The sequence below is a fragment of the Prionailurus bengalensis genome, chromosome B2 (assembly GCF_016509475.1).
Source record: "Prionailurus bengalensis isolate Pbe53 chromosome B2, Fcat_Pben_1.1_paternal_pri, whole genome shotgun sequence".
Classification (NCBI taxonomy): domain Eukaryota; kingdom Metazoa; phylum Chordata; class Mammalia; order Carnivora; family Felidae; genus Prionailurus; species Prionailurus bengalensis.
The window spans coordinates 32,072,230-32,096,665 of NC_057349.1; the positions used below are offsets into that span (position 1 = coordinate 32,072,230).

Consider the following 24,436-nt stretch of genomic DNA (forward strand, 5'->3'; position numbering starts at 1 on the left):
GAAGTCTCGGGGTCTAGGCTGTTTGTGTGCCGTGTTGTTATTTCCTCGAGACCTCAAAATGCCAACAGGGGTGGGAATCAGGGATCCTTGGTCCACCCTCTCTCCTGTCCTGTGCACCTTGGCTTCCCCATCTGTGAAACGGAGATAATGTGTACCCGCTTCCTGATGCTGAGCCAAGAGGCTTAATTACATCCGCTGTGCTCCTTGGGGAAGGGAGGTATTTTCATTGTATTAGCTCCCTTTTGTTTCCCCGTAAATGGTTTATAAGTCCCCAGGGGTGCTTTCCATCTGAGAAAGGTCAGCTAACAGTATCAGAGGTTTTGGAGACCTCTCCAGGACCTCGAGTGCCCTGAGCTGCCTGCGTCTCCTAGGTCCCGCAGGGTGGCTGTGTTGATCTCTCTCCTCGTCCCTTCCTGGCCCTTAAGGAAAGGTGACTTCTGACTGCCATTAGCCACTTTTCCTTCGTGTCAACTGTTCTGGGTCTTTGTATTCCACCCCCTCCCCCCACCAGAGACACTTCATGGTCTCAGTGAAACAGGTATGTAATTAAACAAGCGTGTACTAAATGCCTGCTCTGTGCAGGACTCTGCATGTGCGGCAGCTGCTGAGAGAAAGGCATCGGAGTCCTCCCTCTAAAATGGCATGAACGGAAGTCCTTTCGTTTCTTTGGTCACATTGGTGTTTCTAGATGGAACCTTCATCTGAATTTCTCACTTTCTTGGCCCCACTGGGGAGCTGCTAGGCTTGGCCCAGGTGGGAGCGGTGCTGATCCCCAGTGAGTTTCTGTCATCCTGCCAAGTGGCCCTCACCTCTTCTTGAGTGAGTGTGCCAGCTGAGTGTGCTGCCACTGGGCGAGGGTGTGGGCGCCACCGCTGCCGCTGGTGGTCTGCTGGAGAGTCTGCCATATTGCCACTGCCGCCGACTCCGTGGAGACCTTGAAGGGCCCCCGGTTCTCCTTCAGTGGGTTCGCTACCAGGCTGAGATGGCCTCGGCTGTCTTTTCGGAGATGCACCGTGATGGTGCCTGCAGAGCACACGGGGGGAGGGAGAGGAGGGGAAAACCAGATGGAATTTACCTGGTGGACGCGTGACAAGGGGTGACATCCTTTTGAATTGTAGTTCTAATGGCACTGATCGACCTCTCCGCTTCCCTAACTCTCCTCTCAAGGAAGAGCTATGGGGACTGTTCCAGAATGAGCCCAGGGCCATGGAGCCTGCAAAAAAATAGCCTTGGGCTGATCTGGGCACAGCCTCTGCTTTATTGCATCTCTCTGTCCTTTCATGCTCGCAAAGCCGGTCCTGTACATTTTGTTCTCGCCTTCTGGTTCCTCTGTGCACAGTGGCACCTTCCCAGTGACAATACCGCTCTTCCAGAGGGGCCCAACTTTGGGTCATCAGAGCCGGTCCTCTGCAAAGAGGGCCCCCTCTCCCAGGGTGGCTTTGCGGGAAGTTGGGGCCCATTCCGTGCCTCCCCTTTGCCTCCTTCATCATCCTTGCTCTCCCTTCCTTTAATCTATGTCTGACCAGCTCCTGCCAGGAAGCTCGCCTCAGCCTTCTGGGGGCTCTGCTTCTCTGTTGCCTTCATTTATACCCTGTCCCCGCCCCGTCTCTGGCTTTAACACTGATGCTTACCATTTCCTTCAGTTAGACACATAGCACATGAATATTATTGACAGAACATGGTTCTTTGATATAAAACAGAGGACTGGTGGGATTTCTCCAGCTATGTTACCTCCTGACCATCGGTGTTTGTAATCAAGGCACGACAGCCTGCTCCAGTCGCTGCTTATGAGAGTGAAGAGGGTGAGGAGACCCAGTGAACAAATGTGCTAATTGGGCTTCCCCTCCACGATGTCGGCCAGGTCAGGTAGTTAGCTCTGGCGTGTATGTCAATGCCTCTGTGGGCACCCCCTTTTGGATTTCTTGCTCAGAGGGCACAGCCCAGGTCTTTCTCCGTGGGGCTCAGTATCAGTGGGTGCTCAGCCTCGCCAGAGTTCTGGTGGAGGTGGAACCCTATTCTCGGTGGTGGCAGGAGACAGCCATGTGAATGGTTTTGTGAGGACTGGATCTCTGTAGTTCTTAGTTCCCTGTTCCTCTGTAGCTGATGCCATGAGTATTCAGTTTGCTCCTCCTCCCACCAAGCTTCTCTCCACCTGTCTCCAACCTGCCTTGTGCCTCAGAGGCTGACCCTGTGGGGTGCACCAGTGGCTTCCTTGCCCCCCCCCGCCCCGTTTCCCATGGGTTTGGCCAGTGGAGGACATTGGCACTGGCAGGAGATGGGGCGGGGTGGGAGAGAGGTCGAGGTACTTATCCCAGCGGTGCCCTCCCTGCTGCAGCGTCATCCTGTCCCTCTGTGGCCTTCCTCTTGCTGGGTCAGTGACACCACTCCCTGACTTCGGCCCTTCAGGTCTAGGGATGGTTACAGCCTTGCAGTGGTGCTGGTCCCTGGGTGCCTCGTCACCCCCAGTTGTTCCCTTAATCCTGCATGCCCTTCTACAAGCAGTCCCTCTAAAAATTCTCTTCATTTAAACCCCTTTATAAATTTTTTTTTTCAACGTTTATTTATTTTTGGGACAGAGAGAGACAGAGCATGAACGGGGGAGGGGCAGAGAGAGAGGGAGACACAGAATCGGAAACAGGCTCCAGGCTCTGAGCCATCAGCCCAGAGCCCGACGCGGGGCTCGAATTCATGGACCGCGAGATCGTGACCTGGCTGAAGTCGGACGCTTAACCGACTGCGCCACCCAGGCGCCCCCATTTAAACCCCTTTAAACACACCGCTCATTTTCTGCTGGGACTCTGACTGAGAGAAGGTGGGTTGCATGTGATCATGTCCTCTCAGGTATTCATTTCCTCCCCCGACCACTTGGTCACTTTCTCAGCACAAGTGGTAATTTCTGCTGAACCAGCACTCAAGGCAGCTGATTTCCCTGCTCGCGTCCCTGCCCGGGCTGGTCAGGGCGGACGCTCATTTTCAGGGCTGCTCTATAATTCAGCAAGTCGCTCTTCAGGGCCATCTGCGTCTGGCTCAGCGGTCTCTCTGGGCCAGTCCTGTCATCTCGGATTCCCAGTGCCCTAATTTTGCAGCCTGACAGTGACATGCAGTTTTTTTCCAGTTCCTTTAAAAAAATTCTGCTCTGCCTCAGCATCTCTCAGGCCCCTGAGTCCTGTGAACTAGTGATGATACTACTAGTAATACTGTACCTGAACCTGGCATTTTGTAGTTTACCTGCACACTGGCATGCATCTCTCGGTGGAGCCCGCCTGAGCTGTGCCGCTCGTGAGAACAAGGGCTGATGCAGGTCAGGGCAAGAGCTACCATAGTGATAATCTCTGCCAGGTGCCAGCATTGCGTGCTTTTGCTTTGTTTCCACTGAGTGACAGTTAGCCTGTAAGGTGCTTGCCTGTGGTCACCGAGACCCAGAGAGCTGGAATAACTTGCCCGAGGTCATATAGTTTGTGAGCAGTGGAGCTCTGAGAAGGCCACACCAGGTGCGGATACGGAAGAAGGAACAAGCTGTACCACGGAGCCAAGGACTTCATCGGGAGACTCTGGTGTCATCATGCTATGTTTACTTGTGTGTAGACGAGGGACACTCCTGCTGTGTCCCTATCACATTTGTTTTGGTGATTCTGTTCCGTGGGAACAGACAGAGAAGCCATGAGGCCACCAATGTGTGAGAGGGTCATCAGTACAGAGGGTTGGGAGTGCCGAAAAGCCTGAGGACATGGTGTTTACATTTCCATTCCTGTTTTCTCAGGCAGGAGGGTCTCTGTGCATGATCTGGGGAGGAGGACTGACCTAGAAACCAGCACCAGGCCCCAGAGCCACCACTCCACAGTGGAGAAAGGAGAGCACCGGCCTTGGTGCTTGTCCTTGAGGAGCTTAGAGTCTCCTGGCTGCCTGGGGGAGCCCTGGATGGTGTGCCAGCCAAGGGCAGGGCCCTTTGGGGACTTGTAAAGTTCAGCTCACCGTCTGGCCTCTCCCATCTGTGGGACTATGGTGCCAAGCCTGCAAGAAACCGCTGTCTCGGGGAGCCTCAACCCCGGGAGGCTTCCCTGGAAGGACAAGAAATGTGACCTTCATCCGCTTCCGTAGGCTCCAGCTCTTGTCTGGTCTCATCAGATCTGAGTGTCTAAATAAATGGAGGCGAGCAGAGGTGCAGAGAACCCAAAACCAATAAAATCCAAAAGGCATTTCTATTTCTCATGTTGTCAGAGCTACACAGCCAGACTCCAGGTCTGTGCCTTCTTGCTCCGGCTTCCTGCACGCCTCTGGCTCTGTGTCTCCATCTATCTGCCTTCCCTCCGTCTCCCACATCACTCTGCAGCTCAGCCCAGACCTTCCTTCTGAAGCCTGAGACCCATAGCAGATAGCTGCCTGGCCGTCTCAACATGCCAGCTCTTTACTGAAGCAGCGTGTCAATGGAATCCAGACTCCTCAGGGCCTGGATTGGTTTGTAGTCAAGAATCATGTTGGGCCCGGCCTGGCTTTCCAGTTTGCCTTGTGTGTCCGTGGGAACTAGGCCTCAGAGGGCCATGGGCTCCCGGCACTCTGCCGCCTCTGCCTGGCCAGGGGAGCCCTGCCTGCCTGCTCACCAGCCCTCCCCAAGCACCTCAACCTGCAGCCCTGCCAGCTGGGCAGACAAGAGTGCTTACGGCCCAACCGCCATGCCTGGAGCATCTCAGCAATTTCGGTTTGGCCAAGCAGCTTCCCCAGCCTCCATGAATATACTGTCATGCATTTATTTTTAAGCTCGTGAGAGCATTTATTTGCCGGTGTCTGTAATATGAATCTGGCTCATCCGTCAACCAGCTGGACCTAGAAGTACGTCCTTGCTCACTCAAAGCTGACAGGTACACTGGGAGGCAGAGGGATGCAGCCCCTAAGATGTCATGGCCAAGGAGCCCAGCAGGAGGTCGAGGCAAGCTCCTGGCATGGGGAGGCTACCTTTGGGAGTGATATCCGTGCCTAACACTCCCTGATGCCACCACAGCACGGGGCAGTGAGAAGGGAGAGGGTGTGCTCCATGGCATTGCAGTGGCCACTAGAGAAACAACCCCTCTCTCTGGGGCCATGTCCCATGGGGGAGAAAAAGGGAGACCCCCCTGTGGCAGCCTTGTGGGCCTTCGAGCCTCCCTGATCTAAGGTCGCTAGCTGAGTGGATCAGGGCAAGTCACATCCCCTCCTTTGTTGGGCTAGATGACCCCCTGAGCACTGGCATGTGAGGAGCCCATCTCTTGGGTGACTGTGCTGGTGGAGCGGGCCTGGGTGCCCGAGAGCCCACGCTTGGGAGCCAGACCTCGGAGCTTTGAATCCTGGCTCTGCCTCTCACTGGCTGTGTGGCCTGAGGCAAGCCATGTCACCTCTCTGTACCTCAGTTTCCTCACCTGTGAAATGGGGATAATAATAGTAGCTCCGTCAGAAGGTTGTCATGAGGATTGAGTTAACACGTGGAAACCACTGAGTGAACACCAAGCTGACACCACTTTTCTTCTCCGGTGAAACAAGAAGCCCGCGCAGCCCGAGGGCCCTTGTAGGGACTGTTTCCCATCTAAAACCTGACCTCAGCAACCTGTTCCAGGCATCTGAGAGTGTGAGGGTCCTGGTTCGGCGCCTTTCTCTTGTGTCTCCCTAGATGTGTGTTTCCTTAGGTGGTGCCTGGCCCGTGGCACCTCATGGATTGTGTTCTGGCTGTTGAGTGAATCCGTGTTTCTGCATCATTGAAACCTCATGTTTGGGTGTCGCCCCAGTGTGGAAGCTCTGCCTCACCTTCAGCAGGGCTGTGTGGTCTCGCCGGAGGGTGTCATGTGTTTCCCTGACCCAGTCCCCTCCCGACTTGTGTGGAAACAGCATCTCCTAGGGGAAGGCAGAGACTGAAGCATGCTGTATGGCCATTGATACACGTAGCTGTGATGCCTTGGCTGAAATTAATCTATCAAGTCAGCAGGGCCCTAAGGCAGGCAGTACTGGGGATGGGCCCAACTAGAACTGGGAGGCAGGGTGGAGTAGGGGTCTGGACAGTAGACCAGTGCCTGAGGGTGCCTGAGAGTGGTGCCATTGTTCCCCTGCCCAGAGGAATGGGCACGTGTAGACGGGACACAGGGAGAGCATCAGGATGGGGTCCTGCAGACCAACCAGCCTCCTTCACTTTCCTGCCTTGCCTGTGGCCGTCCTGGCAGTCTGTCTCAGCTTCAAGGCTGTGTCCAACAAGCGTGAAATGCTGTGGGCAGGAGGCCACCCCACGCAAGATCCTGCCACCGCTTTGCTAGGTTGAGTTTAGTTGCAAAAGGACAGACATTCATTCCAGTGGGTGCTCTGACAAGATGGGCAGTGACCCACAACTGATGGGCAACACCGGCCTACGGCCCCAGAGGCCTCAGGGGAGGCCCACACAGGCTGCACACCACCCGTCCGCCCCTGTCTCTTAGCGTATGATGCTCGTGGGTCTTGTCTCAGACTCTCAGAAGGTCTTGGCAGGCTGGGGCTGAAGCAATGCCTAGGGCTCATTGACCCCCTATCAGTCAGTCTCAGTCTGGAACACGCTAAATACACATTCCTGGACCCTGACCCCAGGGGTTCTGGTTCACAGGTCTGGAATGGAGCCTGGGAATCTGCATTGTAACCCACACACCAGCAATTCTGGTAAAGTTGGTCAATCCCAGGTCACACTCTGAGAAACACCCCTATAGATAGGCTCCATCCTTCCCAAGTATCTTCATCATTGAAATGCAAGTGAATTTTTGACTGACTTATTTGGAGATTATCATCACTTTTACTACAGATGCTTAGATAATGAGGGCAGAAGCTTGTAGTCACAACATCTAAACACCTTTAAAAGAGATTTTTGGGCACTCATCCCATTGAGGGGCTGGAAGCTGGCAGAGCCCTGTGAACTGCATTTACTGAAGGCTGGGTGTGCACAAAAAGCCTGCCCCATGGATGCTGGCCGGCTGCCAAGAGTGCCCCTGCCTGGAGTCCCACAGACGGCAGCCCTCCCCACCCCGCCTTCACTCCCCAGAACCCACCTTGTGCTTGGATCTAGAACATACACTGCTCTGTACCCAGTTTCCCCAGCTAAACCTCAAAGGCAACCCATGGCCCTGGCTTTGCCACAAGTTGAGGGCAGGAATTCTGGTTTTCTAAACCTGTCAGGTCCCAGCTCCTTCATGCCCTGACCCAGGCCTGAGGCTCCTCTCACCCGCCTGGGCCTCCAGAGGTGAAGGAGGCCTCAGCCCGTCCTGTCTTTCCCAGCCCTGGTCACGAGACCCAGCCATGGCACTCCCGAAGCACAGACCAGATACCCTAGCAGAGCAGGGTGGGGCTGGGGTATCATTTTATTCCGTTCTCAATTCCTCGAAGTCTGGTGGCTTGCGCTAATTTGTAGGGTTGCCAAACGGCATTAGACTCCAGGCCCAGAGGCTTGAAGGGTTCAGAGAAACTAGGACGGTGAAGGCCAACCGGGTTGTGGGAGGGGGGGCGTGTCTCCGTGGCAACTCTTACACACACCACCCGGCACGAGGAAACGGCGGGCGCACGCGGCTAGGCCTCACCCAGTGTGGCAGGCACAGAGTTGTATCTGGACACTCACCTTTGTACTGAGGAGTGAACCGCTTCATGGCCAGAGGCAGGGATTCGTAGAACCTCTGCTCCCGGGAGACGAGGGGCTTGCACACAGTGTGCTCATCATACTTCATCACGCTCAGGTGCCCCCCGACCTGGTGCAGGAAGGGCTCTAGCTGCACGCCCACTCTGGCATCCCCGGCATCCGTGCTGTCCTGCACAACCATGTATCCACAGGAGGAAGGCCTGGGGTAGGGGTAGCGGCTCCTGGACAGGAGGCAGGCTGTCAGCGTTCCCCAGCTTTCTCCTTCTTGGCCTTCGCCACCGTCAGGGCACAGCTGTCTCTCTGTGAGCCTGGGAGGGGACCCCTGAGAGCAGAGGAGGAAGGTAGAAATGACGTGAGGGAGACGGTGTGCTGGGGGAAGCAGAAGGACCCACGGTTCCCAGCCACGACCCACTGGTAGTTGAACAAGACTGTAAAGAGACATCAATCACTTCCAGAATAATCTGTTGCAAGAAACTGGTAACAGTGATTGCCTCCAGGGAGCCAGGATGAGAGGTAGACTTCTGTAAATACTGTTCTGTGCCTTTTGAATTTAAATACTGAAACAATTAAAAAAAAATCAAATAATACACACAACTGTAGGCTTCCAGAATGCAGAGATTGTCTTGATTCCTGTCATGGTTCCTGCCTGCCTTTGGGAACGTCCGTTCCAGGCCCAAGAATAGAGCAGAGTCCCCGCTGTTGGGGCACTCGGCCTCTTGCATGGATGGGCTTAGGGGGTACAGGAAAGCTTCAGTTTTATACGGCACAGCTGTGCACATCCGTCTGCATCATGGCTCCACAACATAATTGCTGTGTGACCTTGAGAAGTTACCAAACCTCTCTGGGCCCCACTTTCCCCATCTATAGAAAGAAATAGTAAGGATACCTACCTCATGGACTTAGGACAAAATTGAGATAAAGCCCATGAAAAGGTTAGCTGAAGGCCCAGAGTTAATTACTCAATAAATGTGATTTATCATTATTATTTCTAGCATTATTGCTGTGGCCGTTGTATTTTCCACAGCTCTGGGTTGTAAGAAAGGGAGCCTTTCTCACTGCCGCTTTGCACGTGAGGGAAGCGAGGCGTGAAATGCCCTACCTGGGCTCTGGTGCGGACCAGGAGCGAGACAGGAGCAAAGTGGGGGCCACCTGTCTCTGGGCCTCGTCCTCTGTTACCTGCTGTTCCCTTTCCCTCCTGAAGGGTGGGCTTGCTGGAACTCTGGGCTGGAAATGCAGCCCCCAAAGACTTCGTGACTTTGTCTCAGGAGAGTGCCAAGGAGACACTGTGAGGGGAGGCTCTTCTGGCCACATACGTCCTGTCCTGTGTGAGAGGACATTCTCACAGGGGTGCCCATCACCGCCGAGTTATTAATTCTCTTCTCCGCTGGACTCCTGGCCACGGATGCCACCGAGCTAGGCAGGACTGGACATGATTAACATTCTAAATGACCTTCAGTCCAGACCATGGGCACGGCCAGCTGGCTGCATGCACAGAGTACCTATCAATTTGTTCAGGCCCCCAGCCCAGAGACACCCCCGCCACCCACCTAGACCTCTGGCACCAGGTGGCAGTGAAAGCCTCAGCCCAGCCCATTTATATGCCCCACAGCCCTACAAGGGCCTCTTTCACGTTGGCTACTGTCTTTCAGGCCACAGAGTGCCCCTTTAGGAAGGGTGAGGCGTTTTGTCTGGTATGTGCCTTTGCTTTGCTGGATGCAGGGTGAAGCTTCTGAGAGCTGCCTGCGTGGCTGGAGCGTGACTGGGGAGGTTAGGGCTGCGGGGCCAGGCGACAGGTGTGTGTGTTGTGGGGGTGGGGGCTGAGGCCCGATGGCAAGGGGCCGAGCTGACACAACAGCCTAGGCCTTAATCCCGTCTGCTCTAAGACGGCACAGACAGAGCCCCATTTGGAGCCTGGTCCACAAGCTGGGAAGGTGGTAGGAGGCATCTAGATGCAGAGGCAGATCAGAAATTGGCTCGGGGATCAGTTGGTATATGACAAGATAGCACAATTGTTTGGCAAACCCAATTCTGCTTGCAAATTTGGTGAAGGCAGGAAGGAAGAAAGAAGAGAAAAACCAAAGTGGCCCAGGACCACCAACCAGGCCTGGGCTTGCTGAGCAAGCACTGACAGGTCCAGCTGGTATCCCAGGCAGCCGCGCTGGGCGACCCACGGCCCTTCTTCCCCACGCTCCTGTCTCCCTAAGGAGCTCTAAGGACATCAGTGTCACCCTGCTGTGGTGGTGTGGGGAGGAAATAACAATAAATGGTGATAAACCCAGAGTGCTTTCTGTGTGCCAGGTCTCTGTTATATAGATCAACCCAGTTAAGCTTCACAACTACCCTATGAGATAGTGTTAGCAGTCTGTTTCACGGATGGGGAAAATGGGGCACAGAGAGGTTAAGTAACTTGCCTATGTGCACGACGCCGTTAAGGACGGGGCAGGGATTTGAACCCAGACAACTTAGCCCCATAGCGCATTTACCCGCCATGCTGCGGGGATGCTGAGGGCTGCTGTGGATCCACTTTGACAGGAAACTGAGCCCCAAGGAGGCTGGGACTTGGCCAAAGTCGCCTGCAAGTCACTGGCTGTGCTAGGACGGAACCCAGGTTTTCTTGTCCCCCAGGCCTGGTCTCTCCTTTCCTGACCACCCCTAGCCTTCCTCCTCCAACCTGGTGAAGTAAGTGCTTGTCCTAGTGGTGGGTGGACTCCGTACCTCTGCAAAAACCATCATGAGGGGTCCAGGGAGGTCTACCTATAGAGCTGGGGCTTGAGGTACTTTCTGGCTAAGGATGTCAACAAGACCCGAGAAGCACTGGCATTCCCAGATGTTCTCAGGAGCCCTGGCTGAACTTTCTCAGAGAGCGCAGAGCGAGCCAGGAAGACCCTGGGTCTCCGAGGCAACCCATGGCACAGCAGTGCAAACTTAGGGTGGGTCGTAGTGATGGGGAGTCTGATGGGTAGTCAGCCTGTACTTTAAAAAAAAATCTAGACTTGGGGCACCCGGCTGGCTCAGTTGGTAGAGCATGTGACTCTTGATCTTGGGGTCATGAGTTTGAGCCCCATGTAAGGCACAGAGATTACTTAAAAAAAAAAAGTTAAAAAAAATCTGGACTCAACAGATAGGGCAATGGAGATCCTTCCTCTCGAGGGTCTCCTCAGGGTATAGAGGAGGTGATAGCATAGTACAGTATGATCTGGGGTTCTGACACAGGTTGGTGCGAAGGGGCAGAGGGAGGCTGGAGGGCAGTGGCATCCACACCAGAGCACCTGCCTGAGCTGGGCAGGTGGGCTTTGTGCTGCTCAGGGAGGCACGCTGTGGCTTTCCCTTGACACTGATGCCGACCTTCCATTCCCAAGGAAACTCAGGATGTCACTGTCTTTGTGTGCAGCCTCCTGCTCTGTGGGAATGAGCGAGGGAAGACCTCCGTTCTTCCCCATCCTCCCTCAAAAGTCCCAAATAAGTAATTCAAGTTGACAGATCTTTCTCAACCCAGACCTTCCTTTTGCCACATGCAGGCATGTCTGTCATTGGCATGGGCCTTGGCCTTCGATCAGTGCCTCTGGGCCCTATTCTGTTTCCTCAGAGCACTGGGCAAGGAGTCCAGAGCCCACATCTGTACCAGGCATTCCCACTAGCTTGCTGAGGCCCCTAGGACGAACCGGTAACGTTCGTCTGAGTCTTGGTTTCCCGCCCACTGCCATAGCCTTGTCACGATGCTCAGATGACAAAATGCACAGCATTCCTTTGTGGAGTCCTCTCCCCAAGCGTCTCCACCACTCGAGGCTTGTCACTGCGTGGGTTGTTCTCGGGACTGACTCAGCTTGGGTGCTGGGAAGGCAGGTGAGGCGCCGCCTGAGACAGGACCTTACACCCCTCTGACACACTTGCTGAGAACGCTGGGCTCTCTCTAGTGTGTCAAAGGGAGACAGGTGTCACTCTCTCCAGCCCACGCCTGCCCCCAGAGGCCCACAGCTGCCCCCCTCACCCAGCATCCTGCCCTTGTGTTCCTTGGGGAAGGAGGAGGAGAGACCGAGGGAGGGAAGAGGGTCAGATGCCCCCAGCCAGAAGAGCTCAGCTTAAAGCCCCCTCCCCCCGGAGTGGTGGACAAATGGCCCCAGGTCCCTGTGTCCTCCTCCCCTGTCGCTGGGTTATGTCCTGAATGAAATAACTCTGGGCTCACTCCAGGAGACTCAAGGGCTAAATTCTCTAATGGGCCCCCCATCCAGCTGGTTGTTAAATGTCTGTATCAGTGTAGCCCCAGGGGTCCTGAGTTAGCCTGCTGTAGGGTTGCAGGACATTCCCTGGGCTGGGGGCGGGGGGGGGCGGATCATGGACAGCAGGGCCTGCAGTTGTATTTGGCTTCCAGAATGGAGACAGATGACAATACAGGTGATGCCAGGGACAGTGACAGAGGCCACCATCAAGCTGAGGTGGATGAGTGCCTCATGGCTCATCACTACCAGTTGGCACGTTTTATTTCCTGAGAGTCTGTATGTGTGTGTAATCTCTCCCTACATACGAAACCCAAGTTCGTTAAAAATTACAGAAGATAGGCCTCTTTTCAAGCTTGCCACTGCCATTTTAGAAGAAGATGGCAGGCGAAACCACAAATCAAACTTGTACCAGTGCAAACTTGGACTAAATTAGTCCTGAACTATATCTCATGAAAGCCTGTCAGTTCCTTACACCTGGAAACAAGCTGGCTGACTGCGGTCATTGTCAGCGCTGTTCACAAAGAGTCCGGTCTTTCCTGTGGGAATGTGGGATGATTGCACTTCCCTTGCCCTTTGGAGGTAAGTACAGCCACGTGATTTGCCTCCACCAACACAACGGGAACGGGAGTGACATACGTCACTTCTGGTGGGAGCGGTAAGCAGTTCCACGCTGGCCCTGGTCATCTCAGAAGCACGGTCACTCTCTGAGTGACTCTGCATGTTGGATACGCAGCCTAATAGAGAAGTACATCTGTGCTCTAGTAGGCCCCTGAGATTTGGGGGTAGTTTGTTATACAGCACAGCCTGGTGCATCCTGACTAATGGACCTACTCACGGCCCAATCCCCAGCATGGAGCCTGGAAATGGAAAGCGACCTCACTTGAATTGGGCCCTCAGATACTTCACTGCACAAATATATCCTATATGATGGTAGCTACTCCTGTGAATCACTGGCTTTATCATCCCCATCTCTGTTTCTGAAGAGAGTCATTTTCAGGTGGAGAAACTGAGGGTCTGAGACGTTAAAGAGCTTCCTCACAGCCCAGAGCTAGTGAGTACTCTAGGTGGGATTCAGTCATAGGGGGCCTGTCAGTTCTAAAGGCCTGAGGGTCAGGGTCCTGTCCGAGGCCCTCTCCATGCTGTGTGCCTTAGTGGCCAGAAATGGGGGCCTTCCAGGAGCTTGCACCCGGCTGGGCAGTGTGCTGCTGGTGGACGGGGTCCGACGGGGCGCTCAGCGGTGTGGATTCGCAGTGCCGAGGGTGAAGGCCCCCTCCTGTGGGCCTCCTGTGGGGCCAGTCTAGACCTTCCCCAAGCCACACCACCATCTAGCATCGTCTTCCGGCCGGAACAGTAATACCCTTGGAGCACGATAACTTCTCAAATGTATATAAACACTTTGGTGATTACCAAAAGACAAATTCATTTAAAGGCATTACTGAGTTCCTAGTAGTTTTTATCAGCATCCATTTTCTCAATCAACGGATACTAAAAGTATAATGAGTATCGCAGGGGGACTCGTAGGGAACAAATTATGTTGAGATGGAGCCCTGGTTGAAAAGGTTGGGAGGGATACTGCTGTCGGCTGAGGAGGGGTGGCGTCACAGGTCCAGGATGGGGTCTGAGACGGGGAGAGATGCCGGCTGGGCCAGGGGGGAGGTTGAGGAGGAGCTCTGAGTGGTGGTAAGTCTCAGGGAGGGGATGTGCAGGGAGCAATAGGGAAGAGCCAGGACCAGCCAGGAGACCAGAGGAAGAGCTCTGAGTGGCGGTAAGCCCGGCCTGCTCAATGCCCTCCGAACTGCTCTAGTCACTGGCCTAGAGGGGGCACAGAGAGGGCCTGGCCACACGCACTGGAGGTGCCCATCTGGCTCCTGCTCAGGCCAGGGAGGAGGGGGCTGCTTGAGACCGTGAGGTGTGGAAGCCTTCCAGACCGCATCCCCATAAGTCTGATGGGGGAGCGTTCAGGGTAGGAGATAATTACGAAACAGCTTGTGTCAAAAGCAGACCGCAGTACGAGATGTGTCAGGCTGCGGACTCCAAACCAGCATGGTTTATGGGTGCCCTCTCGCCTCTGAAGCTCTGCCGTACATTTCACGGGTCTCTCGGAGCCAGAGGTTTGGTACAAGTACCATTCAATGTCTTTGCGATGCCCAAGGGAGCATTTTTTTAATCTATTAGAGATGAGAGGACCCGAAAACCGTTTAAAACTGCTTAGGTCGTAATGGGCAGGAGGATTTTGGAGTTTCTCATGTGGCAGAGGGTTGTGTATCATCCGGGGCCATCCAAGCCGGGAAAGCACAAGATTATTTTCTGGGGAAAAAAAAGTCGTGTTTTAAAATCCATTCTAAAAATGACTCAAGGGCTGTAGGATGGTGTGTGCCCCCCGTCTGCGTGGTCCCCCACCCGATGGGATCAATACCGAACACTGGGGGACTTCACACATCACCTTCCCAGCCGTGGCTGAAGTATGTGGCTTTGCAGAGCCTCTGTTCCCCAGGGAAGGCTTGACACCCAGAACCACAGAGCAATGCTTCATATTCCCCAGTCACACAGACTTATTTCGGGGCTGATTTCATCCTTTGAGAGAAGATTTTTTTTTTCTTCTCTTTCCTTTTCTCTTAACATTTAAAATCTCCCAATGTTCCTCCAGTTTGAGGACCAAATGCGATTTTAATACAGCGATTATTAGTTTAGAAGCCCTTCAGCCACTGACAAATGTCCTTAGCAGCAGCAGCAATGTTCCGAGCTTGCTGTCAGGGCGGGAGACGCATGGGCCAAAGATGACTCAAGAATCCAAGTGCCCCTGGAAGGCCTGCTCTGGGAGAGGCAGAGGCTGGGAGGCTTCTCCCTCCCCAACTCCTGACACATCTTGACCTCGTGACAGCACCACGGGGCCTCGGCCACCTTGCGCCTGGCTAGTAATGGCTGCACAGCATCTTCCAACTCCCTGCACCCCCTCAGGACCTCACCCCCTTGAAGCTGCGTCCAGGATCTTGGATACTGCTCACCACCCAGACCTGCACGTCTCCCAACCTCTGGCCCCCTTTGCCGCCTCTCCCCACCTTTCTCTTAAGTACTACGATCAGCAGCCACCTGCCTTACATAAGAGGCCTTTGAGCCAGAGATAGAAGGTTTTGTCAGTGGTTAGCATGGCAACTTTGTGGCTGCAAGAAGAAACGGCCTTTTAAGGTCAAAATGCGATAATGGGTGGAGCAAGCGTGTGAGCGTGTGGCCGAATGTGTGAGTGCGCGTGTGTGAGTGTGTGGTCCCCACAGAGTGGGACTGGCCAACTCTGGTGAGCGAGCCTGTTCAGGGAGAACGCAAGCCGGCGTCTCCCCAGCAGAGGGCAGCAGCAGGCATGCCAGAATCGCCCAGAGAGGGAGTCACTGCGGCCCACACTCCATAGCCAGCCAGCCCCGGCCCCCCGAGGGGGGACACATCCTGGACCTGGGTTTGCTAGGCCTGTCCTCACAGAGCCCAGAACGGTGGCTGAAGGGCCTGCCTTACCCAGGGCCGGTTTCTCAAAAACTCAGAAGTTGGCACCAAGGTCAATGCCCCTCCACGTTCCCTCCTCCTCTCACTGCACCCCACTTTTTCTAAGGGGTATCTGGCCGGAGGAGTGGGGGGAGCTTCCCGCCCTTAGTGAGGAATGTTCTGAGGAGTGGCGTGCCTGGCTCCATTCACAGGGTGAGGCCAGGCACAGGGCTTGCCAAAGAGGGACAGGGCACAGGAGCTGGAGGGCACCTTTGAGTTGACGGGAACGTGGTCCTCGGCCTCTCCGCTCAACCAGTCCCTCCCTGGGGCGGCTGGACCCCACTCCCCCTGCAGCTGCAGGTGCTCCAGTCCTGCTCGATGAGGAAGAGTAACCAGCACTCAGTGAGCCCCTGCATCCCCCATTCCTGGAGCTTCTTCCGGCCTCTCATCTCACTCCCCTGAACAACCCAATGCTTGTAAAGTTGATTGCTGTTCCCTGTGGCTGCTGGTGAACAAGATAGCAACCATACGGCAAGGATTTATTCAGGTGCCCTGCTCCCAGCGGGAGAAAGCAGGGGTGGGGGGGTGGGGGGGTGGGGAGCCACGGGATGGCTCAGCTTGGCCTGCCGTCCCCAGGATGCCCTGGGACAGAGCACTGGGAGGCTCCCAGGGGCCACAGGCCCTTTGCAGAGGAGGAGTTTTTCAGATCTCTGATAAGGAGATCTGAGGGAGTTCTGGGGGAGCACAGCACAGGAGGGGACCAGGAGACCTGGTTCTGCCTCAGATTCCCTGTCCCTTTCTCTCTGGGCCTCAGTTTCCCTTTCTGCACTGAGAGCTCTCTGACCCAGCCATATTCTCACCCTCCTGTGGGACAACTGGCCCTTCAAGTCAGCAAGGTGGATTGGGGGTGGGGGTGGGGTGGGGAGTGGTGGGAGGTGGTTGGCGGAGCCGCTTTCAGATTAAAAAGGACTTAGAAGACATAGTGACCCCCGTATACCTTGATTAGATCCTGGTGTAAACAAAGCAATATGAAACATCTAGGGGGGCATTGGGGAAATTGGAATATGAACTAGATGTGGACGTTCTTTGGGAGTTGTTAATTTTGTTAATGGGATAATGGCATTGGGGTTGTGTAAGAACTTACTGAAGTACTTTCAGGGGATTGTGGTGATGTCCATAAACGACTTCAAATACCTTGGCCTTAGAGTAGTCGATGAAGCAATTACGGCCAAGGTCAAACAACCGTGTAAATCCTGGTGTAGGATATGCAAGCATTCATGATATCATGTCCTCAACTTTTTCCTGTAGGCTTAAAGTTTTTCATAGTAAAAAAGGTTTAGACATAAATTGGTAGCTTTTAAAAACTGGAGAAGTCTGGGTCCTGCCCCATGGGATCAGAATCTTTGGAGAAGGAACCTAGCGTGGATGTTTTTAGGTCCCCAGAGATCCTGAGGACTGTGACAGGCCCAGACAGGTTCAGGTCTCAGGTTTACTGGAGGGCCACGAGGACCCAGGGCAGGGGGGCCCCTGATGGTGCCGATGGTCTACTGACACTCCACGGGGGTACCCCGTACCCAGGCCACGGCTACTGCCCACAGGCCCTGACATCATCCCAGCCTCGAGCACCGCCCCCACCCTGCGGAAGGGTGGGGCTGCTGGGACAGGACACACCGTTCTGGGAGCCCAGGGGGCATTGCCAACTTCTCCTGGGACAGCTGCCGCTGTTAAGGGTTAAACGGTGGGAACCATTGGCTCCAACCCCTGTACCTGCCACACAGCTTCCTCTACAGTCCCAGCACACCAGAACCCTCCCAGCCTTCATGCAGGAGCCAAGGTTAGAGACTTCTGGACACCCTAGGAAGGGTTGGAATTACTCTAGGGGAAGGGCACAGAGATGGGAGAAGAGCAAACGACAGAATTTCCATGTCCCTGAACCGACCCAGCACCCCCTCCATATACACAGGTACGCACAGATGTACAGACACACACAGACAGACTGGCACCTCCACTGGGTAGAGCCTTGTTGGGATGTAGGGGGCTGCCCTGTCCTGCACGGACCCTCAGGCGCCATCAGCCAGGCCCTCCCTGCCCTATCCCCTGAGGCAGCACTCACCAGGGCCTCCTTCCTGGAAGGGCAGCAGGGAGTGTCTGGAAGGGAAGATCCAGTGGAAAATAGTCTCTTTTTTCAGTGCCTGCCTGACTGCAGGCCCTGGGCAAAGAAAAGGCCCTTCCCAGTGTCCAGCACAGAGAACTCACTGTCCACTCTAGCGCTGGTGGAGAGGTCTGCCTAGACTCAGGTCTGCCCAGTGGCCCTGGGGAAGGGAGGTCACCTGACCCTCGGGAAGGGCTGGCGGGGGCTGGCATGCCCAGCTGTCAGCTGGTGTACGGCTGCTCTGAGCAGGGCCTGAGGGCCTAGGAGGGAGGGGGGATGAAGAGGAGGAAGAAGAGAGGTCTGAGAGAGAAGTGTTTTGCTCCGCTGCCTGGATGGCAGGCCCTGTGCATCAAGGGCCGATTGCGTAAGGACCCTGGCTGTTTTTTCACTCCTGGAGGTAAGGCTAGGCTAGGGGATCCTGTTCTCCCTTCCCTTCTTCTCTGTTCCCCCACCCTGTTCCCCACTGCCAGTTTGTCTCATGCTGTGGCCTCCAGTGAGAGGGAAAGTCATGTAGGAAGACAGTCAGCTCATCAACACTCAATCAACTTGAAGACAGTCAGTCGAGTAGTTTTGGAGGCCCTTCTGTTCCGGATGCTCCGCTAGGCTGACCCAGGAACCTGCCAGACCATGACTCTTGACAGGGGATTACAGTGGAGGTGGAGGAAGGGGTGTTCAGCAGGTTGAAGGGCAATCCCAATGCATTTGGTGGGAGAACATGGAGCTTAGGGGGGCCCCTCACCCAGCCTTGGGGGGAGCAAGGAAGGCATCCTGGAGGAAGTAGCCATCAGAGACCCGAAGGACAAATGGGGTCATCCAGGTTGGGGTGGGGAGAGGGTGGTGGGAAGAGCACTCTAGCTAAGGGAGAGCATGTGCAAAGGCCCAGAGGCATCAGGGAAGAGGGTAGTCAGGGAGGTGGAGGCACTCAGAGCACTGGAGCATGAGAGAGGTGGGGAGTGATGACAGGTGAGTCTGCAGTGAGGGAGGTGGGTCTCACAGGCCTCTAATCTGAGCTTCTCAGGAGAAACAGAAGGGCTTTGTATCAGAAAGGGCCAGGCTCAGGTTTGTGTTTTGAGCACATCCATTCTTATTTGAGGAGGAGTGGATCAAAGATGGGCAGACAGGTTATGAGGCTGCCAGATACTGCCTTCCGGGTGAGTCCAGCGTGGTGGGGAGAAGAGGCAGTGGAGTGGAAGGGAATGGTAAGTTCGTGAGATGTTGAGGCAGGTTTGACAAAGTCTGGTGACATGTGGATGGGGAGACATGGGGTGTGGGTAAAGGACAGGGGCTCGTTAAGCGTCAGGCCTCATGTCTGAGTGACTCTGGACCAAGTAATTAGAAAGATCTGAAGTCTGCCCTTCAGGCGACTCATATCCCGGACTTCTGGCTGCCGTTGTCTGGGGCACTGGGTGCCCCACTGGCCCAGGACCTTAGGCTGGCCCTGCCCGGGCTTCTCCAAGTGTGGGCACTCAGCCCCTGAGGCTCAGCCACAGCCATGGGCTCGGCCTCCTCCAGCCGGGGGATCTGCCCAGACCCCTCAGGCCCAGCTTGCCCCTTGGTCTGGTTCAGCCTCTCTCTGACTCCAGGCAACATCCCTCAGGTCCTTGCTTCCCTCTGGGCACCCTCACCTATCTCCTGGTTCTAACAGGGTTCTCCCAGATTTGTTGCTGCAGCGCTGAGCCACGATGACTTTTCAATCTCCTCAATCACTGCTCACGCATGGAGCGGGTGAGCCACAGGCTTTGATAAGGTGCCAAAATGGGAGAGGAGGCGGGACTAGAATGCTGGTCTCCTGGCCCCTGTCCCAGAGGACCCTCTGTCACAATTCCTGCGGTGTGCCGTGCGCCCATCCTGGGGCCTGGCATGCAGGAGCTGCTGGACAGATGGGTTAGCAGCACAGGACAGAGTGTCAGGGGAAGGCCATAGCAAGGTTGGGGGCTGCCCTCTGCTGCCCTTCCTGTGGCCAACCTCCTTTCCTATCCCCGTCCTGAGTCCTCCCCCATACCCAGACAGGGCAACGCCCTGGAGGCATGACAGGGATTCCTGGGCACCCTGAGGCTGGGTTTAATGGGATGTGGATCCCATGCCCCTCCTTGCTCCCCAGGGCAGCAGATCACATTTCACCAGGGAAGGCAGATGGTCAGGCTGCCCTGCGAGCCTCCTGTGCGCTCAGTCCCTCACGCTGCCCAGTTATGTGCTGGGCTCCGGTTACCTGGCCCTGGGAAAGAGGGTATGACCTCCTTTCCCCCCAGCTCTCCTGCACCTCCCCATTCCCATCTACTGGACTCAAATCCCTGTTCTGGGAACTCTAGAATCAACACAAGGCTGAGCCCATAGGCCCTTGGGGGTAGAGGAGAAGGGACCTCCCACCTGAGCCATTGGGCCAGTGAGTAGCCAAACCCAGGGCCTTGGGTCTGACTGCGTCCCAGTACTTGCTTTCTTGTTTTGTTCTGTTGTTGTTGTTGTGAAGAGCAAAGTTCCATACCAACTTCCTTTCCATGCGTTTCTTTCACATCATTCTTGAGCCCCTACTATGTGATCTGAGACACATGGCAGTAAACAAAACGCACAGGGCCCTATGGTCACAGAGCCGGTGATCTGGGGCTTTCTGTTATGCAATCAAATGAGCCACTCTATTTCCGTTTATGACTACGGCCAAATTCTCTTCATGCTCATTTTTCTGAAGCTCAGCTTCTCCTGCAAGATGCTTGCAGCTAAGCCTCCTTCTACAGCCATGTCTGGGACCACCTCTGCCCCCACGACAACTCCCCACCCACCCTCTGGGCCTGATCCTGCCTCTCCTTTAGGAGATCAGCCCTGACCCACGGGGCCCCTCTGTGGACACAGGACTCCAAGGTCAGCTCTTGGTTGCCACCATTTGGAGGCAGAAAATGCCCGGGGCTCATAAGCACACAGCCACCCTGCTGGCTCTAGGCCACAGGGTGCTCTCCCTTCACCCCCCATACCCGACTGACCTTTTAGGACCTCCTCCTTCATTGCTGCATTCCCTGGCAGTTTATCCATCATCACATCCTGTAAAATTTCAAGTCCCAAACTGGACTCCTTTTCTGTGTCTCCACAGCCACCACCCTGGCCCGCTGCCCTGCCATCTCCCATGGTGACTTTGGTGGTTCCTCACGGTACCCTCCTTTCTCACTGCACCCCTGCTCCTACAATCTATTCTCCCCAGAGTGATGCTTTGAGACAGTTCAGGTCCTGTCACTTCAGTGACTCCCTGTCCTTAGAATAAAGTCCAAAGCCCTGCCCCTACCCCTGGGGGACCCAGCCCTGTCCGCCTCCCCAGCCCCATCTCGCGGGGTGCACCCTCGCCTTCTGTGGTCTAGCCACACCTTGTGCGGGGCCTTTGTACCTGCTGTCCCTTCTGCTTAGGATGCCCTTTCTTCACCTCTCTGCCTGGCTAACTCCTCTTCCCCCTTCAAAAGCCAGCTCAAGTGTCACCTCCTCCAAGCAGCCCTCCCTGACCCCTCTGACATGGTCTGCTACCCAAGACCTTCCTTTCGAAGCACTCGTCCCAGATACAGTTGCACTCTTACTTATGTGATTATTTGCTCCCCGCATGTTTCCCTTCCACGAGGGCAGTGACGGGGATCGTGTTGCTTCACACTGTGTCCCCGGCATGTAGCACAGTGCCAGCTTCCTAGTACCCGTTTGGTGAATGAATGAATGAATGAATGAACTCGTTCTGGGTCTATGACTTCCCTCTCAAGCCTCCCGATGCCCTGGCTTTCACAACTGGGGGTGTGTGGGCTCATGAGCCACCACAGCTGGTATCAGGGGTGCCTTTCCTCTTCCTGGCCTTGGGCATGGAGGCCCTGCCTGCTCTCCATGGCCCAGTCACCCTCCCCCTCTCCCTCTACTGCCCCCATGACCCAGTTTTCCCGCTCTAGAGCCAACATGTTCCAGGACATACATCATCACCCCCTTCTCATGGCATCAACATCGTGGCTGCTGCAGTTGTTGCTGACCCGCCCGGGTTCCAGCAAGAGCCCCTACTCCCCTGTGCCGGGCCCATCTTGCCACACCCCAGGTTGGCATACCGCCCTCTCCTTCCGTCTCCTCTTCCGCTCCCTGGCCCCTCCCCAACCCTCCCCCACTTCCACTCTGTGAGGAGACCCATTTTCCAGGACCGGATGTTGAGGCTCAGAGAGGGAAGGCATCTCAGTTTTGTGATTCTCTCAACAAACTCTTTTCTTCCTCCTCCTTTTCCTGCCTGTTGGTTATTTCCTACGCTGTCCTGGCTTTTTCTGTCTCTGGTTTTTCTTTTTTCTCTCACATTCTCTCATCACCTTTTCTGTTTCTACTGGTACTTCTTGTTCTCACTGTGCTGTGTTCAGGCCATGTGTGGGTGTGTGAGCGCCTTGATATGGCAGAGCGCATTGGGCTGAACAAGTATGTCCTCATTAGTGGGCCTTTGGCAATGGGTGCTCTGGGGCGGACAGGGGCATGGGATTCTGCCCAGAGACTTGGGCACTGAGGGACCTGTCACAGGTACCTCGAAGGGAATCCCGGAACAAGGTCTCGGGGATGGAGCGCCTTGGCTTCCTTCACGATGGACACATTGCTCTCCCCTGCCCTCAAGTCGTCCAGAGCCTCCCTGGATGGCAGCGACCTGGGCCCTCTGGGGGTCAGCTGCCTCCTGCATCAGCTGCCACCCCGTTCCCTGGAAAGCCCAGGATGGAGCACACACAGTAAGGCCCCTGTCCAGCCCCTTGCAGTTGGAGGAGGGCTCACGGCTGGTGGCTGGCGGCTCACAGAGGATCGAGTGCGACCCGGCCCGACCCGGCGCTCAGCTCCTGGCCCCACCTGGCAACTTCTAGCCTGGGCATTGGGATCCCGTCCCAGAGCCTGCCTGGGCTCGTGTTGGGCTCCCAAATGGCTGATGAGCTAAGACCCCTCAGAGAGGAGGGACCAGGCCATGGCAGCACTTCCCCCTTACTGACCTCCACCTGCCTCCTGGAAGCCTGGAATCTGAGGAGATGGACACGGTGGGGCAGGCATGACACCCTCTGTAAGTCAGATGGACTCCTGGACTAGGAAGCTGCGGGGTGTCATCAACCAGGACTGGGAGTGGCATCAGGAACACCCAAGATGCCAGCCAGGTGCTGGGGCGGGGGTCAGGGCGCTGGCTCAGGGCAGTGGGGGGTGCTGAGGGAGCCACCAGAACCACCTGCAGGGACAGCAAACATTCAGGTATATAGTGGCTCCCTGTTCTACACACACACACACACACACACACACTCTCTCTCTCTCTCTCTCTCTCTCTCTCTACCTCATTTGATTCTCACAGCAGCCCTGTGAGAGAGGGGCCTCTATTACTCTTGTTTCACAGCTGAGAAACAGAGGCTCAGAAAGGCCTCATGTCACACAGCTATTAAGTGGCAGAGCTGGGATTTGAACTCAGGGCCCCATTCCTAACGACTCTTTGACTCACCAGACAGCCCCACAGACACACACCGATGCAAGGCCACATCCCCACGCCAAGGGGGGAAAGCACAGGGTGATCCCTCCACTTTCCCCGTCAAGCCCACGGGCCAGGTATGGGCTGGGGAGGTGACAAGGAGGAGGTGTTGCTGGGAACCCGGCTTGGGGCTGGCTCTCCCCACAGTGCGACGTTACTGGCCGCGTTCCCCAGCTCACATCTGGCCAAGGCTCAGAGAGGACGCCTTCCCAAGACAGCTCTCGGGAGAAGGAGCTGATGTGTGGCACGGAGAACCCAGTGCTGTCAGTACTGCGGCGCGTGTCTCCTCTGCTCCTAAACGACTGTAGTCGCAGGCGAGCTGAGCAGGCCTCCCTGGGGGCGGGCATCAAAGGCCATAAGAGGAAGGACCCTGACCGGCGTGTGAGTGCCCACAGAACTTTGCCACCATTGCTAGGCTTAAGAACTGCCCTCCTCCAGACAACAGGCGGCCTGCCACCTGCTTCCGGGAACGTGCCCGGGCCCCTCCCAGAACATTCCTGGAGGATGAGCTTGCCGCACCCCTCCCCCACCCCCAGCCCATTCCGGCTTTGTTGGTTCCACTGGGCCGGTCAGAGCCGTGCTTCACAGAAAGGAGTGGAATCCCAGAGCATCTGTGCTGGAGGGTCCCCCGGAGGCCACCTGTTACAATCTTCTCATTTTACAGAAGGTGAGAGACAAAGAGAGGCTACAGCAGAGAGGTGCCCAGAGTCGCACGCCACACTTGAACCCAAGTCCGGAGATGGCTAGTTCTTCTTGCCGAACGGGCAGAGGGCAGGCAAAGACCATGGACTGTGGGTGTGGACACACCTGGGTTTGAGTCCCAGCCCAGCCTTTTCCTGGTGATGGGACCTTGGACAAGCATCTCAACCTTACTGAACCTCCGTTTCCCCATCTGCAAAGCCGGGATAATTTTCTTAGGGTTATTGTAGTGTTTAAATGAGATAATGCAAGTAAAAACCGATTAGCACTGTGTGTGACACAAGGCCTCCAAGATATTGGCTACTGTTATGATTATAAATGGTTAGACCTTGTGCAGATGGGACTCGGGGAGGGGAACCACAGTGACTATACTTGCCAACCCTGAAGTGAGATTCGTACCCTGACATGGTTATGGGCACAGCGGCCCAGAATATTTGATCCTGGGATAGTCTCCCATGTGCAGAACCTGTAGGTACCACACAAGCGCCTAGGATACTGTGGGAGTGGGGTGCCTGGGTGGCTCAGTGTTAAGTGTCCGACTTCGGCTCGGGTCACGATCACACGGTTTGTGGGTTCGAGCCCCACATCGGACTCTGCTGACAGCTCAGAGCCTGGAGCCTGTTTCAGATTCTGTGTCTCCCTCTTTCTCTGCCCCTTCCCTGCTCACGCTCTCTCTTTCAAAAATAAGAAAACATTAAAAAAAACCCACAAAGGATGTTGTGGGAGCGTAAGGAGGGAGAGGTCAATATGCTTGCCGTGGGGGCAGACTTCAGGCCTCCCAGGGGCAATGGAATCCAAGCTGGACCGTAAAG

The 24,436-nt window shown here is 55.5% G+C and overlaps 1 protein-coding gene across 1 annotated transcript in view; it reads right to left on the reverse strand.

The window, feature by feature from the left end:
* Positions 1–17,605, reverse strand: part of IP6K3 (inositol hexakisphosphate kinase 3) — a 22,746-nt gene extending 5,141 nt beyond the window's left edge. The window contains exons 1-3 of the mRNA XM_043591188.1: positions 17,411–17,605; positions 7,592–7,931; positions 810–1,023 (exon numbers count right to left, since the gene is read on the reverse strand). Of these exons, the coding sequence (XP_043447123.1) occupies positions 810–1,023; positions 7,592–7,790 (413 nt within the window). The 5' untranslated portion in view covers positions 7,791–7,931; positions 17,411–17,605. The remainder of the gene's footprint in view (positions 1–809; positions 1,024–7,591; positions 7,932–17,410) is intronic.
* Between the last annotated feature and the right edge of the window lie 6,831 nt (positions 17,606–24,436).